General features: G+C 38.5%; 1 protein-coding gene across 2 annotated transcripts in view; it reads right to left on the bottom strand.

Moving 5' to 3' along the window:
• Nucleotides 1–17,439, bottom strand: part of LOC101744064 (inactive dipeptidyl peptidase 10) — a 298,205-nt gene that overhangs the window by 163,684 nt on the left and 117,082 nt on the right. The window contains exon 3 of one of the 2 annotated variants that reach the window (XM_038018151.2): nt 3,663–3,876. In XM_038018151.2, coding sequence (XP_037874079.1) covers nt 3,663–3,876 — 214 coding nt within the window. The remainder of the gene's footprint in view (nt 1–3,662; nt 3,877–17,439) is intronic. The other variant, XM_038018153.2, reaches the window with a different exon arrangement.

Raw genomic sequence — 17,439 nt, 5'->3', positions numbered from 1 at the left:
GCTTGCCAAATGTGTACCAACTAATATTATCTGACACGCAAAAGGACCCAGGGCCGGTTTTGTGCCGGTTTTAGGTAAAGTGGTTAGTGAATCACATATGCATCGAAACCTGACTGCCGCCACTCGTCTTGACACTGACATGAGAACGAAATCTCAATTGTGTTTTATCAGAGTTTTTGTTCAAACTGAAGCTAGTGCTTTGCAATTGAATTAGATACGATGGTCCCAGTTCCACTGGGTCTATCAAGATAAAAATGAGTATGTGCAACTGTGTGTAGCGCGTACACTTGCGCCCATTAGTATAGCCTGCGCAAATGACCGCTTTCATATAAAGGACTAGGACTTCAGGTTAGCTCTACGGCGATGAGTTGAAGTGTTCGCTATGGCCAAAATCGGCTAAGGAGTAATGGATACGTCAGTGATACCCTAACGTTACGCCTACGGTAATTAAAATTGGTAAAACTTAGTATCGTTGTTCTTAATATAATTTTTATTCCTTCATCGTGGAAGTGTATATCTCTTTAGAATCAATTAGCAACTGTCTGCGGGATATGAACACTCACATCCCTCGCAGCCCTTAATAACCAGTCACCGGACGCCATGCTTCGGGCCACGACGACTTCATTGCGTTATTTTACATTTGCCTATTATTTTAATTGTGAAATCGTCTAATATATCGCTTATTGTAAAAACAAATATTTCGGACGTAACTATTCTCGAGACTTACGATTCCAACGAAAAATAAATCAATCAAATCAATCAGGCCGTTCTCAAATGATCCTCCATGGTGCGTATAGGAATTGATTGTGATTCAAAATATAGATTTATTGTTATAGGAAATTTAACTAATAAACGCTTGGATAATAGTTCCTTATGTATCGGTTCCGATATGTTTTTTTTACACCTTTTTTTTTTTTGCTTAGATGGATGGACGAGCTCACAGCCCACCTGGTGTTAACTGGTTACTGGAGCCCATAGACATCTACAACGTAAATGCGCCACCCACCTTGAGTTATAATTTCTAAGGGTCTCAGTATAGTTACAACGGCTGCCCCACCCTTCAAACCGAAACGCATTACTGCTTCACGGCAGAAATAGGCAGGGTGGTGGTACCTACCCGCACGGACTCACAAGAGGTCCTACCACCAGTACCTTACATACGATTGAACTATAACGATTTGATGCCATATGATGATCTGTTTGAATATTATAGTGATCGTTTTTCTACTATTCAATAGATACAAAACTACTCAGCATATTCCATTTTCTCGTGTTTATTTCCCTGTCTAACTCAATTGCTTTTGTGAGGACCGCTAGCAACGTCTTACCTATTTCTGCGGCGAAGTGATAATGGATTCTGCTCTGAAGAGCGGAATGGGTGCCACCCGCAATTCTAATTAAAATTTAGATTTTAGGTCTCAAAGAGGTGATTTTCATCTTATTATATCTATGGTCCCAATACTAGATGAACCTTTGAGCTTGTTTACAAATCAGGAACAAGAAAATACTTTTAAAATAGGTTTTGAGAGTGCTTACCCTTCGCGAAAATTAGTAACACTACTAAGGACTTTTTAGCTTCGTTTTCTTATAAAAATGGTTTTGCGTGAAATGCCCATTACACGAACGTACATGCTGTGAACCATTAACACAAACATTAGCCGGTAATTTCTATTGATTTTCTTTGTTAATAACAAACAAGAGCTACGTGAATCGCGTGCTCATAGAGAATTTGTGGCATCAGATTGACTTTTCGATAGTAATAATTTACTCTTTTTTTTTAAATGGATAAACGACTTAATCTGTTTTGTTTGCTTTCAATTATTTATTTCATTGGAAACGCAGAAGAATTAATAACTAGATGACAAATAAAATACTGTTAAAATAAATAAATAAAATTGTATCGCTGTGACCACTTGGAGCCGTGCCGTAATTGTCCCTTCAGCGTGGAAATCATTCTTGAACATTAATCAGAGCGCACTCCGAGCAATATCAATAGTTCAAAAATAATTAAATACATTCGTTCTTGTATTGACAAATATTCGATCATCGACAATACGGGTTTTCGTCTATATCAAAAACCTTTCGCCAAAGTGTATTAGTTACGAATATAATAAATATTCTCCGACACGTAGGTATATTTGGTAAGCCCCCGAGACTAGGAGACAAACACTGAATGTCTAGCGTAAGTGCTTTCAGGCAGTGCTCTCAAAATGTCTCACAAAGACATTTAGTCAGCCGCTGTGTCGACGTGACAGACTCAAGCCGACAGAGTGTCTCACCGTGTAGGTTATTCTTCAGCACAGAAAGAATACGAGACACGTGAAGCGAGAAAGATGCGAATGCGAAATGATAATGAAGTGGTCATAAGAAGCTTATGTTTAACCGAAGGTCATTTTCAACCTAAAAGTGTGCTGTCACAAATCCTATGCGCTGTTCCACAACTATTTGATTTTGGGGCACGTCAGCGTTCGAAAATGTTTTGGTTCCAATGGCAATCTGTATTTTCTGATCATCGCCGTTAAGTAGAAAATCAGTTATTATGTTGGATAAAAAACTTTAGAAAAATTGCGGGAAGCAATTTTACTTGTAACTTTTTTTTTAAATCTCGTCTATTTAATGTAATCAAAATCAGCCAGATACAAACAATACAACAAAAGAGCTTTTTTGTAAAAAAGCTATAGGAAAAAAAAGGTTGGTTTTTTAACCAAATAAAACCTTTTTTTTAACCAAATAAATGTGTGCTTTGTTTTGCGTTAATTTGATGTACACATATATATTATGTATGTTTTATTGCTAACATTTTTTTTGATTTTCCTTGTAGACAGACGAGCATGGATCTCAGCAATACCAGGGACAGAACCAAGCCGCTGCCTACCGTTTAATACTCTCCACAAGCCTCGTTTGAAGAAGGATATGTCATAGCGCTCGCGAAACACCGTGGATAACATTATAATATTTCAAAATAGAAATTTTACCATTTTTGGGACGATATAATTTCACACCTTACAAGATTGGCTCGAAGATGGTGCTTTAAGCTATATGATCATCTATCATAATACCCTCTTTCGTTGTTAAGTATTCTTTTTAGTATTTGCTAGTGATGTTCAATTGAGTTTTTTTGTTATATTCTTCATTCAATGTGAAAATGGATCATAGAGTTCATTAATGTGGCGACATGTTGTCTTGTACTGTTTACTGTAGTCAATGGGCCTGTACGCTTTACATTGCCGGCTTTCATGGTCACACACTGATCTTTGACTGAATAAAACGGCACAATACCGCGTACAAATAATAACAATAGTCACTAACAGCTCATTTAACAGTCATTAACAGAATGAGTATTAGAGGAAGTGTAAAGTAGCCCCTGTAATTAACAAATTAAAGAGCGGATGGTTAGCGTGGTATGAACATGTGATGCGTAGAGAGAAGATGCGTAGAGAGAAGATGCATGTGACTAGATGTATGGAAATGATAGTGCAAGGTAGAAGGGGAAGATGTCGACCGAAGAAGACATGGATGGAGTGTGTGAATGACGATATGAGAGAGAGAGGAATGAGTGTTGAGATGACGACTGATAGAAGAGAATGGAAGAGAAAAATCAGCTGTTGCGGCCCCACCTAGTGGGATAAGGTGGAGAAAAAGAAGAGTCTTTAACAGCTCACCCGATATCCACGTCCCGTTCCATCTGATCGGTTCCAATTCATTGTTGAGTAAGTCTTGGATGCGGAACCTCCTGCCTTTGACCCTCGGGCCTTCGTCAGGAGGAGTCAGAAGCACCACGGAAGTGACTATGAGGGCGAGGACAGCCACGATGACCAGTAATGCGATCAGGATGCCGCGCCAGTTGCGCTGGTTCGGACCACCCACAACCAGCTTCTGGAAACATGGGGGATATGTTAAAAACTTGACTGAGCTTACATTCTTTAGTATTTACGTTGAGTGATCATATTATCTGTAAAATATTTGAAACATCTATACAAGTTTTTTAAAATCAAATCGTTTTTAAATGGTATGGTATGGTAACTGGTATGAAGAGATGCTGGGACATTGTGAGACGCGTCAAGTCTACACCCTCCAACAAACACTACATGATAATCACAACCATTCAGTCAAGAGCGAAACGATTTAGAAGAACCGGTAGATGGAGAGGTCTCAACAAAACAGTGATCAAAAATGGAAGTCCGGCAGCAATCAAAAATATTTTTATACGTACAGCCTTTCACTGGTGATTCAATAATAGCTTTACCTAGTCAGGTCATAAGTATTGTCACACAGTAAAAACTTTTCTTTTAGAATGCTGCCCACAAAAAAGTTTATTGAATTCGAATTTCGAATTGTTCATGAAAATAAAAATGAATTACTTTTAGAATTTTACTCATTTTTAAATATGGAGTGGACGCTTAAAGAAGACCGTGTTGCAGTTATTGCGTTGCATCGTTGCGGTTACGCGCCAATTCAAATTTTGAACATACTGAAAAATTTGAATATAACAAAAAGATTCGTTTATCGTACCATCAAACGATACAATGAAGACTCTAGTGTAGATAACAGGTCAAGAAGTGGTCGCCCTCGGTCTGTTAGGACTCCAGCAGTGATAAAAGCTGTGAAGGCGCGAATTCAAAGAAATCCCAAACGTAAGCAGAAACTGTTGGCCCTTCAGATGGGGTTAAGCAGAACCACGGTGAAAAGGGTGTTAAATGAAGACTTAGGGTTTCGGGCATATCGAAGAAAAACAGGACATCGTTTGAATGCTCGTCTAATGGACCTGAGACTAAAGAGATGCCGCGCTTTGTTGAAGCGGTACGCGGGAAAAAAATATCGGGAAATTCTTTTTTCGGATGAAAAAATTTTTACCGTAGAAGAGAGCTACAACAAACAAAATGATAAGGTGTACGCACACAGTAGTGAAGAAGCGAGCAACCGTATTCCGCGTGTCCAACGAGGTCATTTTCCATCCTCGCTCATGGTATGGTTGGGAGTTTCTTATTGGGGCTTAACGGAGGTACATTTTTGTGAAAAAGGTGTAAAAACGAATGCAGTTGTGTATCAAAATACAGTCCTGACGAACCTTGTGGAACCTGTTTCTCATACCATGTTCAATAACAGGCACTGGGTATTCCAACAAGATTCGGCGCCAGCTCATAGAGCGAAGAGCACACGAGACTGGCTGGCGGCGCGTGAAATCGACTTAATCCGGCACGAAGACTGGCCCTCCTCCAGTCCAGATTTGAATCCGTTAGATTACAAGATATGGCAACACTTGGAGGAAAAGGCGTGCTCAAAGCCTCATCCCAATTTGGAGTCACTCAAGACATCCTTGATTAAGGCAGCCGCCGATATTGACATGGACCTCGTTCGTGCTGCGATAGACGACTGGCCGCGCAGATTGAAGGCCTGTATTCAAAATCACGGAGGTAATTTTGAATAAACTTTAGTGTCATAAGAATCTATGTTTTGTTAAGTTCATTTTGGTATATGAATGGTTACATAATGAATAAACTTGTTTCAATTATTTTACATTAAACATGTGACAGAATTTATGACCTGACCAGGTATTATCGATATGAAATGCTTCTTTATGCGCTGAGAATAATTGGAAAGTAATTTCATGTTTATCACATTTTAAGTTTTTATTTATTTTATTGCTTAGATGGATGGACGAGCTCACAGCCCACCCGGTGTTAAGTGGTTACTGGAGCCCATAGATATCTACGACGTAAATGCGCCACCCACCTTGAAATATAAGTTCTAAGATATCAGTGTAGTTACAACGGCTGCCTCACCCTTCAAACCGAAACGCATTACTGCTTCACGGCAGAAATAGGCAGGGCGGTGGTACCTACCCGTGCGGACTCACAAGAGGTCCTACCACCAGTGAATTATTTATTCATAGAGTTCGCATAATTTTTAATATTATCCTCCCGGATTTGAATTAGTCATTCATAAAGTTATATTCAGATTACGCCTCCGCTATTAAGATATTAATATATTCGATGTTATCTTTAAACTTGTTGAATCCTATCAGTCAAACTTTCTTTTGTTATTGTTGTAATGTTTGTTCCATCTCCAGTTTGGCTTCTATGTAGTTTGGCGGAAGTTGGATCAAAGTTAAATCAATGAACGGCGAGCAAAGCGGGACGGGTTTGACTAGTAAGTCTTAACACGTTGAGGCAGTCCGTATAGAGTCCCTTCTTTATTTCGCGTGAAAATCGTGTTTTTGGATGACTCGTAATTATTATTTTTTTCTACCTAAGCTGATAGCCTTGAGAGTCTATTTCAGCGTAGCCTTAACTAGTAGGTGAGCTCACGAGGCTCAAACCGGAGTGATGCTAACACTGGCCCTAGCAAGAGCAGTGCTTCGCTGAATCTACCACCGGATCGGAAACGCGACCCACTGAGAAGATCCGGCGAGAAACTTAGTAGGCTGTGTTTATGGGTTAATTCGCTCGTCGAGCCCTTCGTCTCTAGCGACGGGTTGCAGCGGCTTACATAGTTTTCAGTTATCACTTATTATTTTTTTCGTCTTATTTTTTTGGCGGTAAAATATCTTCTTTTTTCAACCTCCCGTGCGTTCTGGCTAACGCATCATAAAAAAATGGTGCGTTCTTAAACGCCATAATGTCATTGAAATGAAATAAGGTTATTTTTTTTGTGGGGCGCCAAACAGAATCTTTCTGGGTTCTCGTATACATACCGACATACTCGACAAACCTGGTGGCTCAGTGTTTACCGGAGCCTATAGACATTTACAACGTAAATGCCGTCACCTACCTTGGGACATGAATTCTAAGTCTCAGCTTTTACAGTACAACGGCTGCCTCGCCTTTGAAACCAAAACGCATTACTGCTTCACGACATAAATAGGCAGGGTGGCGGTACCCACCCGTTCGGACTCATATAATAATCCTCGAATTTTTACTTAGCAAACTCGCGACCGAGCTTAGCCAGAGAATTTCCAAACATTAATTGTGGTGCCCATCTCATTCTGTCGTCTGACCACAGATTGTTAATAAGCCTGTTTAATCTCGTCACGGGCAAAGTCAGAACGCAAAAGTTATTATAATACCCCACGTTGCGAATTGGTAAAGCTGAGATTTCGACTTAAGCCCTTAAGGTGAAAGGCGACATTCTTGTGATTTCCATGTAGTGCCATACCTGGTTTTTAACACGCAAACACAAAAAAATCTAAGCGATTCCTTTTTTGCTTTTTGTTCACGGAATCTTAATTTTTTGGCAACAGTGTGTCTTAATAAAAAAAAAAAAAATTTAATATATCCAAGTCTACCACTCGCTACTACTAATATGGAACTTGTTTTTTCCTACCTATGCTGATAGCCTTGAGAGGCTATTTCAGCTTCATCCTAACGTTTGTAGGTGAGCTCATGGGGTTCAAACCGGAAAGTTGCAAATACTGACCCTAGCAAGAGCAGTGCTTCGCAGAACTTCTACCACCGGATCGGAAACGCGACCCACTGAGAAGATCCGGCGAGAAACTCAGTGGGCTGAGTCTTTGGGTTAATTCGCTCGTCGAACCCGTCGCTTTCGACATAGACGGTGTAAAAGCACCGTTAATGGATATGGATCTAGTGACAGCCCTAAAGTATTAAATACCTGTGTTCAGACCCAAACTGGACTAATTCTTGAATATTCTTGACCATCTTGGGGCAGAGATTTTTTTATTGCCATTGCAGGCAGACGATCATTCATCCCACCTGATGGTAAGCAGTTACCATCGCTCATGGACGTCAGCAACGGCAGGGGCAGAGCCAAGCCGCTGCCTACCATTATAATAAAGTTAAGTGAATCATTTGCTGCCTGAAATTTGTTGTCGCACATTACAAGCTGAGTTCGTGCGAAAGTTTATTGCTCTTCCTCACAGTATGTGTAGACCAGAAGATCAGCTTAAAGAGACTTGTTTTTAACGCTAGGGAATCCATTTACTGATACCCGGTCGAGGGGGTAACGGACCGGATTATGTCAGACTCTGGCACCTCCAGAGAGGAAGAGGGAGACGAGAAGGGACAAGGTCATCCAATCTTAAGGAGACCTACGCAGTATTCATAAAATAAAACAATTAAATTCCTCTAGTCATGGCTGATTAAATAGGAAAGTCCTCGAGGCCTTGAACAAAAACAACGTCAAGTATCTCAACGTCCTCCATGAATTAAAATGTCGTTTATTTCGCATAGCACAAGTATATCCGTTCTAACGAATGCCATTCACAATGAGTAGACAAAAAGATATGAAAAAGATGTCTCGGAAAACCATTATCCCAACTTTCATTCGCAACACAAAAAGGCTTTTATACAAAGTACTGTTACAAGTGATAAATTAACCGCGTGTGGAGGTAATGTGAACTCAAAATAAGCACATTAATGTGGAGCAGTTAATGGTGAAAATTTGCAATCCGATTCTAATAGATCAGTCGAAGCGTACGATGGAGATGTACATAGTTACGCGTGCAAACATCTCTCTAACAAAAATGCGATCAAATTACCCGTCAAAAGGAATACGTTGTGGATTAGTCGCTGCGACAGCGTGAGTCTATTAACTAGAATTGACGCCTGAAGAGAAACTCAGAGAATATTCGTCGTCGTGGCCTAAAGGATAGGACGTCCGGTGCATTCGTGTTGAGCGATGCACCGGTGTTCGAATCCCGCAGGCGGGTACCAATTTTTCTAATGAAATACGTACTTAACAAATGTTCACGATTGACTTCCACGGTGAAGGAATAACATCGTGTAATAAAAATCAAACCAGCAAAATTATAATTTGCGTAATTACTGGGGATAGGACCTGTTGTGAGTCCGCACGGGTAGGTACTAACACCCTGCCTATTTCTGCCGTGAAGCAGTAATGCGTTTCGGTTTGAAGGGTGGGGCAGCCGTTGTAACTATACTGAGACCTTAGAACTCATATTTTAAGGTGGGTGCTGACATTTACGTTGTAGATGACTGAATACATGGGTGGCTGTGAGCTCGTCCACTCATGTATGCAATAAATAAATAAACATTCTGGTTATAAAGACCACTTAAATAAAACCTCCATAATTATTTCAAAATCATATAACCCGTGATCGAGACTCAATTAAACAAATGTTGTATAAATAAATAGGCAGCTCCTTTGTATATTTATTTTCATTTTCCTGTACATACTTACGTAAAAACTCACCCGGCCAATAGCTCGCCCGGTATTGACGTAGACACTGAATAGTGAAATAAATTTAATTTTGTTGCTCAACAACTGTCCCATCCTACAAACAGGTATGAACGATTTTTAAAATATTGACAATTTTACGTGCCCTTTGTAATCAGAACATGAGAACTAATAGTCTAATTGCTTGAGATTTATCGGTAGTCTAAGATCACGGAATAAATGCATAGACCCCTCGTTTATAGGGAACATTTTGATCATTGCTTTGCTATGGCATAGCTACGCCTCAAATGGCTTAAAAGGAAATCTTAGCAAAAAGTAGACTCTTTTTTGTAATCTCATCGTCGCTCATATAGATATAAGTGGGAAGATCGTTTTTTTTTTGGTGTTTTATCACACTGGCATTTTACTGATATTGGCAAATTATAATTTTTGCGGGTTTGATTTTTATTACACGATATTATTCCTTCACCGTGGAAGTCAATCGTGAACATTTTGCTGAGTACTTATTTCATTAGAAAAATTGGTACCCGCCTGGGATTCGAACATCGGTGCATCGCTCAACACGAATGCACCGGACGTCTTATACGCTAGGCCACGACAACTTCTTAAATCTGAATATCCACTAGATTTCGCCATAACATCCCATGTTCCAATCCCATGTATATGCAACTAGCAACCGTACTATCCACGTTCCGACTCAATAAATAAAAATTACTCAAGCTTTTGTTTATCCCAATTATAATTCCAATATAGACAAAGAGAAGCCTTTATCGAAATTTATAGACAACTTGTCTACAATATCAGCTAATATTCACAATGCGAATGTGCGCCGCGGGTAGCCGTTGTCACCCGCAGGCCACACTGTTCGCCTCGAATATAACATTCCGATTTATATACAACATTCTGATGTATATAGACGTACATGCCTGCATCTACATCAGAATGTAACTATTTAGCTTCTTGTTTCTTAATATCAGACACGGAACGAAGTGGTGGCGAAGGTACCACAAAAGGATGGTAAATATTTACACTACTATACTGCTTCATCAGTAAGTATCTACAGTCGGCATCAATGCGCCATTTCGATAGAGCGGTACGACACGAGAACCCTCCCATTGTGACCGCTGGTAACTACATAGCCGATCCTGCGGACCAAATGGTAAACAGTCGACGTCGCCCAAAACACGTCATCTCAGATACTCCCAATCCACTAACGATGCTTTTAGGTACCATAAGCACTGGTCATCGTTCTCGTCGAACCCGTCGCTTGAGACGAAGGGTTTGGCGAGTAAATTAACCCTCAGACACAGCCCACTGAGTTTCTCGCCGGATCTTCTCATTGGGTCGCGTTTCTGATCCGGTCTTCGAAGCACGGCTCTTGCTAGGGTGCGCGTTAGCAACATCGTCAGGTTCGAACCACATGAGCTCACCTACTAGCTCGGTGACGCTGACATGGTCCCCTAGACCATCAGCTTAGGTAGGAAAAAAAAAACTGTATTGAGTATGCTAGTAACTAATAGTAACTATACTGAGACCTTAGAACTTATATCTCAAAGTAAGTGACGGCATTTACGTTGTAGATGCCGATGGGCTCCAGTAACAACTTAACACCAGGTGGGCCATAAGCTCGTTCACCCACCGAAGCAATAAAATAAAAATAAAAAACTCAAATAGCCATATAATGCCGTCAATACGGGCAATAAAAGAATATGACTCCAAGAAACTAGTTTCACTAATACATGAAGAAAATTAGACAAGGGTAATGGTAAGCTGTACATCATCGGGTTTTCGTTTAATTAAAGATGCAATACGTGAATGCGGCAGAAATAATCTATAAGGTAACTACACTGATCACTTTGAGATCAATTCTCGCTGTACCGTAGTAAAACAACCACATAATAATATGTACATGATATATCATCACCACGACGTGGTTGCGGTCGGTTGTGAGAACAATAAATTATTCGTAATTTCAGTATTTACATAATGACAATGATACACGCGCGACCAAATCATTAATGTGATTTTTTAATTGTGTCTACGACACCCGGATATTACAGATAATATCCTGTTTCATTAAATTATTATGCATAAATAAAATTTACTAAACAAATGCTCACGTTTAACTACCACGGTGAAGGAATGACATCATCAACATAGTATAAAACAAAGTCGCTTTCTCTGCCCCTATATCTGTCTGTCCCTATGTATGCTTAAATCTTTAAAACTACGCAACGGATTTTTATGCGGTTTTTTTTAATAGATAGAATGAATGAAGAGCAAGGTTTATATGTATAATAACATCCATTAAATAGTGGAGAAATCAATAATAAATTACAGTTTCCGAAGCGAAGCGAGGGCTGGTCGCTAGTTGTGTAATAAAAATCAAACCCGCAAAATTATAATTTGCGTAATTACTGGTGGTAGGACCTGTTGTGAGTCTGCACGGGTAGGTACCACCACCCCGCCTATTTCTGCCGTGAAGCAGTAATTCGTTTCGGTTTGAAGGGTGGGGCAGCCGTTGTAACTATACTGAGACCTTAAAACTCATATCTTAAGGTGGGTGGTGGCATTTACGTTGTAGATGTCTATGGGCTCCAACAACGACTTAACGTTAGATGGGCTGTGAGCTCGTCCACCCATCTATGCAATAAAAAAAAGATAAAAATGCGTAACGAAAACGATTGAAAAAAACATGTTTTTTTTTTGTCTTCGATATTTTAATATCGGATTACGTATAACGCTTAAAGATCAGACGAAGAATGAGAAAATGTATCATGTTCGACGGAAATTAAAACGTTGAAAACGTTCCGTAAATTTTTTGATTCACATTTCTTATCTTGTTTTACCCACCTAAAACAGTTCTATACATTGTTTCGAAGTCCTATTGTTTTCTATGTTTACAAATCTTATCTTATATTATCTTATCTTATCTTATCTTATACCTTTAAACGAGAAGTTCTTGTATATATATATAATCTGAATCTCGGAAACGGCTCCTACAATTTTTATAAAATTTAGTATACAGGGGATTTCGGGGGTGATAAATCGATCTAGCTACGATTTATTTTCTGAAAAATTTTCTTTCTTATTCGTGTTTTCAATAATCAACTTTATCGATAATCAACTTTATGACTCTTTCCGACATCTATTTGCGAATAATAATACTATTTTTCATAATTGAGAGCAAGACACAATAACACTAAAGCGATTTCAGCAGATGGCGTTGTTAAGCCACCCGAAGCCAATGAGTGTTTGGTTTAAGGTTAGACCAAGAAAATGAATTGTTTATTTATATTATTTGTGTCTTTTTAACTCACGTGTTCACTTAAAAATACCTAAAGGATCATGGAATATTTCATCATTTTATCAATATGTAATTCGTATTTAAATATAACTTCTAAAAAACACAATTTATAAAAAAAAAAACGGTCATCGTCTAGTAGCTCTTATAGCAGCCTTGTTCACCGAAATGTGCGATTTCCGGGAGTGTCTGAAGGCAGTTATCGATTCAGAGTTGAAGCGCTGACGGCTATGCCCGTGGCAACACTAATGGTAATAATTGTTTATGCTCCGATGACCGGATGCTTGGTACAACGAGCACTAAGTGGAGCGTTAGAGTCGGAGCGTCAATTCAAATCAGTATCGCTGTGTCAATCCAATTGATTTCATAGTGTTTGTTTTAATTTTTTTAAAGTTTAAGGTGCTTTACTAGTATTGTATTATTGGTTTATTTCGCAATCGGTTTGTTCTTTGAGAATATCGCGTGTTGATATACTAATCAAATCCGTTATATACGACAAATCTATACTTATATTATAAAACTGAAGAGCGCTAATCTCAGGAACTACTGGTCCGATTTGAAAACTTATTTCAGTGTTATTTGTTTATTGAGGAAGGCTCTAGGCTATATAACATCACGGTAAGGCCAATACAAGTGGAGCACCAATAAAGAATGTTTCAAAATAAGGGTTTATATAGCTCGTTAACATTCTATAATCCCAAAATATGTTCACTTTCTACGTAAATTAAGTGGGGGTAACATTTTGCGTTATGCCAAAGTAACTATTCCACGCGAACGGAGTCGCGGAAAAAAGCTAGTCTATTATATACGACAATTACTCACCATCAGGCGGATCGTATGCTCGTCTACCTACAGTAGCCATAAAAATATGATTTGCGATATTTCTACTTCTCGTAATGATGGCGGAAAGTACTGTGAACCCGTATAGCTAACAATAACCAGTCTACGTTTTCCTGAAGCAAAGCAGTGATGCGTTCCAGTTTAAAATAGAATAGTCGTTATACAATGCAAATGGGAGTTCAAGGTCATTTTCCAGATAATAATGTACAGAGTAACCACATGTACGGAGTAAGCATATAAAACAAATAATAGACGGTGACATAAATTGACAGCCTTATCGCTGAAAACGATCTCTTCCAGGCTACCTTGCAGGGAGAGGAATGAGCAAACTGGACGGTGCTATATCTTAATAAACTTACATAAAAAGTTTACATAAAATGGATGTGTCTACAAACTCGGGTAAATTGTCAGCCCGTCTAGAGCAACGATAAAACACCAATTTATTTAGAACAGACATTAAAAAATGCTAAAAAAAATGTGAGCCGTCACGCGACGCCTGGCAGATGTGAAACATCGACATTATTTTGTAAAAGTAATATGCAGAAAAGAACAGATTGTGATAGGAACTAAATATGTCATAATGATAAAATAAAATATTACGAAAAAATAATTTGTTTTCAAGTAAAACACAGGTTTGGCGACGCGTCGCCAAGGCATGCGTCGCCACGCGAGAAATCGGTTTTACGTGCGGCTATAGATGTTTCACATCAATAGATTCATAATCAACTTTACGACGGATTTAATAAAATCAAACGGCCCGAGGTACCCTAAAATCTGGTGCTCGAATTTGGCAGAGTCACGTTTACGTAATAAAGGACTCGAAGCTATGATCAATAGTGAAATGAAAGCTTTTTTGGTACAGAGCGCCGGGTTCGATAGTTTGTACAACTAAGCGGGCTGCAGATCGGAGTGAGTGATGATCCAGGTACTCATGGTTAAGGACTCATGAATAGAATATCGCCGTGTTTGATGGCGAGCGACATTAATACGATGAGCTGGCGTTATTTTCGAGGGTAAGGGTTTTCGGTGTAGGCCCAATCGTATAGTTGATGAATGTTATTAGTACGCTTTTATTAGCTTCAGACGTATGTATGTTAGTATGCAACGGAATCTTTGAACATGATTTTGACCCCCTTCAAAACGTCGGATTGACTCGAAATTTTGTATACGTATTAAGGACCGAGGACTTCTGAAAGTCTTCTTGAATTTTGAAATTAGCACCACTTGTAGAGTAAATATTGAGTGTGTTCGGGGTAGGAGCATGTTATAACGAAGAGAGGATGATCACGTGGCCAAAAGGATCCTGGTTATGAGAATAGATAGACAGATAAGTTATGTCCAAATACGGGGCATCGAAAAAAGACTTCAATGGTTTTTTTTTTTCCTACCTACGCTGGTAGCCTTGAGAGGCTATTCCAGCGTAACCTTAACTAGTAGGTGAGCTCACGGGGCTCAAACCTGATGACGTTGCTAACACGAATCCTAGCAAGAGCCGTGCTTCGCAGAATCTACCACCGGATCGGAAACGCGACCCACTGAGAAGATCCGGCGAGAAACTCAGTGGGCTGTGTCTGTGGGTTAATTTGCTCGTCGAGCCCTTCGTCGCAAGCGACGTGAATGGGTTCGACGAGAACGGTGACCGATTCTTGAGTACCTAGAAGCACCGTTAGTGGATCGGGAGGATCCGAAATGATGTGTTTTGGGCGACGTCGACTGCTTTCCATTCTTTCCGCAGGATCGGGAATGACTTCAATAGACTGTGCGAAAGAGGATGTGCGAGAAAAGATTGCGATGATTTTTTATTAGCCTGAATGAAAACAGGACATGCTGCGCTGAGCCCAGATAATCAGGGATGAGGACAAGAAGAAAAAGAAGTTCTTACTTTAAATTGTCAACCATTAAACTAGACTTCGCTTCACCTGAAATATCACACAACAAGCACTAAAAAAGGGCTCGGCTCATTGAACAGAGGGCTGTTAAGATAACGCACCATTAAGAGCCGAGGGGTCATTAAATCGAGCTGCCCTCAAGATATATATTGGTGATCAACTCAGGGGTGTCGTTTAATGATATTCGAGAAACATGAAATAGGGATGTGACATTACACGAACCATTTGCGTTCCAGGAGTATTCGATAATGGTAAGTGAATCTATTTTATTTGAATACACTTACTGACCATGTTTTGCGTGTTACCAAATCAAATGTAAAAAAGAAAAATAGCTTAGAAGTTAACTGATACTATTCACACATAAAATTGTTTAAGTATTTTTTTGTTGATCTAGAATCTAGATGATTGCTCACGGCCCAAGCTGTGTAAAGGGGTTACCACAACCCATAGAAATCATAGCGTCATTGCTGTACTCATTCAAGTATAGATATAGAAAACATTGGCGATGCCTACTCGTATGTTGGAGCAATAAATAAATTCGTATTTCGTTAATAAAAACGTAAGTATAAATGTGAACTGCACACATTTCTGTATACGGGCGCCAAAAAACGTTTCAACACAAGAAATAACAAACATAGATTGTATGTAGTTCTTACTGTAAAAATGTTATGGTTTTTAATACGCTTTTATTAGCTTCAGACGTATGTATGTTTGTAACGAAATCTTTCAACATGATTTTCACCCCCTTCAAAACGTCGGATTAACTCTAAATTTGCTATACTTATTAAAGACCGAGGATAATTCAATATTAAAAAAAATAAAAAATAAAAAATTTTGAAATCCAACTAAAAAATAAAAATTAAATAATACTTTAAAAAAACTAATAAAATTCGCTTTTATAGGAAAATCCAACTAAAAAATAGAAAAAAAAATTAAAAATAGTGTAAGAAAAAATGATTTTATTGTAAAAAAGCATGGTGTGCTTTACAGGATATTATCAAAATAACCCTTCTACTCATATCTGTTCATAAAATATTTATATAATAACTACTTGCACCCCACGCTTTTTTTACAATAAAATCATTTTTTCTTACACTACATATTTGTAATTCAAATTTATTAAAATTTATTTTTAAACTAAAATAAACAATAAATAAATAAAAAATTGCTATAGGGAAAATTGTGTAAGTCTGTGTACACATAAAAATATGAAAATCGAAAACACGAAGCTAATGGAATCAAAACCGTTTCTGTTTGCAACGTAAAAAGATGAATCCCAAATCGAATGAGGGAGTGTAAATGAACAATGCTACGTCTCTGTCATTTAACCGCGAATAAAAAGGGACAGACAACGTTTTTCACTTTCATATTTCCCGTTGAGTCGAAGCGAGAATCGTTTGTTCCGATCGTACGCCATTTCCTTTTGCCGATTATATCGATGTTGACACAAACATTACGCGTTAAAGCCAAAACATCCTCGACTAGCTGCGTTCCTGGTAGATCTAGTTATTGTTATAGAAATGAATTGTAAAAATAATGAGTAATTTTGCTTTTCTGCTTCTGGAGGAGAATCTTTTCTGGAGAATCTTCTGGAGAATCTTTTAACGGCCGTCTGGTGTAGTGGTAAGTGACATGGTCACTACACAAGGGGGTCGCGGGTTCGAATCCCGCCAATGGAAAGATATTTGTATGATAAATATAAATGTCTTTTCCAGGGTTATGGATGTATATTAAATATATTATTATGTATGTGTATAATAAAAATCTTACATTTCTTTCCGTTATCTGGTACCTGTAACACAAGTTCTTTACGAACTTATCACGGGACCAGATAACGTGGCGTGATTGTTAGTAATATTTATATTATATTTATATTATATTTATATTTTATTTTTGTGCCTTATTTCAACTACGTTCTAAAACTTAATCGGTTCAAATAAAAAAACTTAGTTTTCAACTTTTTTTTATTTTGTTCCTGGCAGAATAATCCATGGCCTGAGATTGAGATGACTTGGAGTAGTTCTAGAACGCATAGTCATCACTTTATATTTGACGGAGTCGACCTTGAAGTCTTCGTTGCTAAGAAATAATAGAAAATCTTTAAACACCAAATACAATAAAATTTATTGGCTATAGAACTTAAAGATGATCAAAAGTCTAAGCATAGGGAAAAGAGATGATTGAAACTGAATCTTATGTACAAAAATGGTACTACAACATAACACTTCCAAAAAATACCTAAAGCTTAAG

The sequence above is a fragment of the Bombyx mori genome, chromosome 20 (genome assembly GCF_030269925.1).
Source record: "Bombyx mori chromosome 20, ASM3026992v2".
Classification (NCBI taxonomy): domain Eukaryota; kingdom Metazoa; phylum Arthropoda; class Insecta; order Lepidoptera; family Bombycidae; genus Bombyx; species Bombyx mori.
Note: the sequence above shows the minus strand (reverse complement) of the source record. Positions and strands in the feature narration are given on the sequence as shown.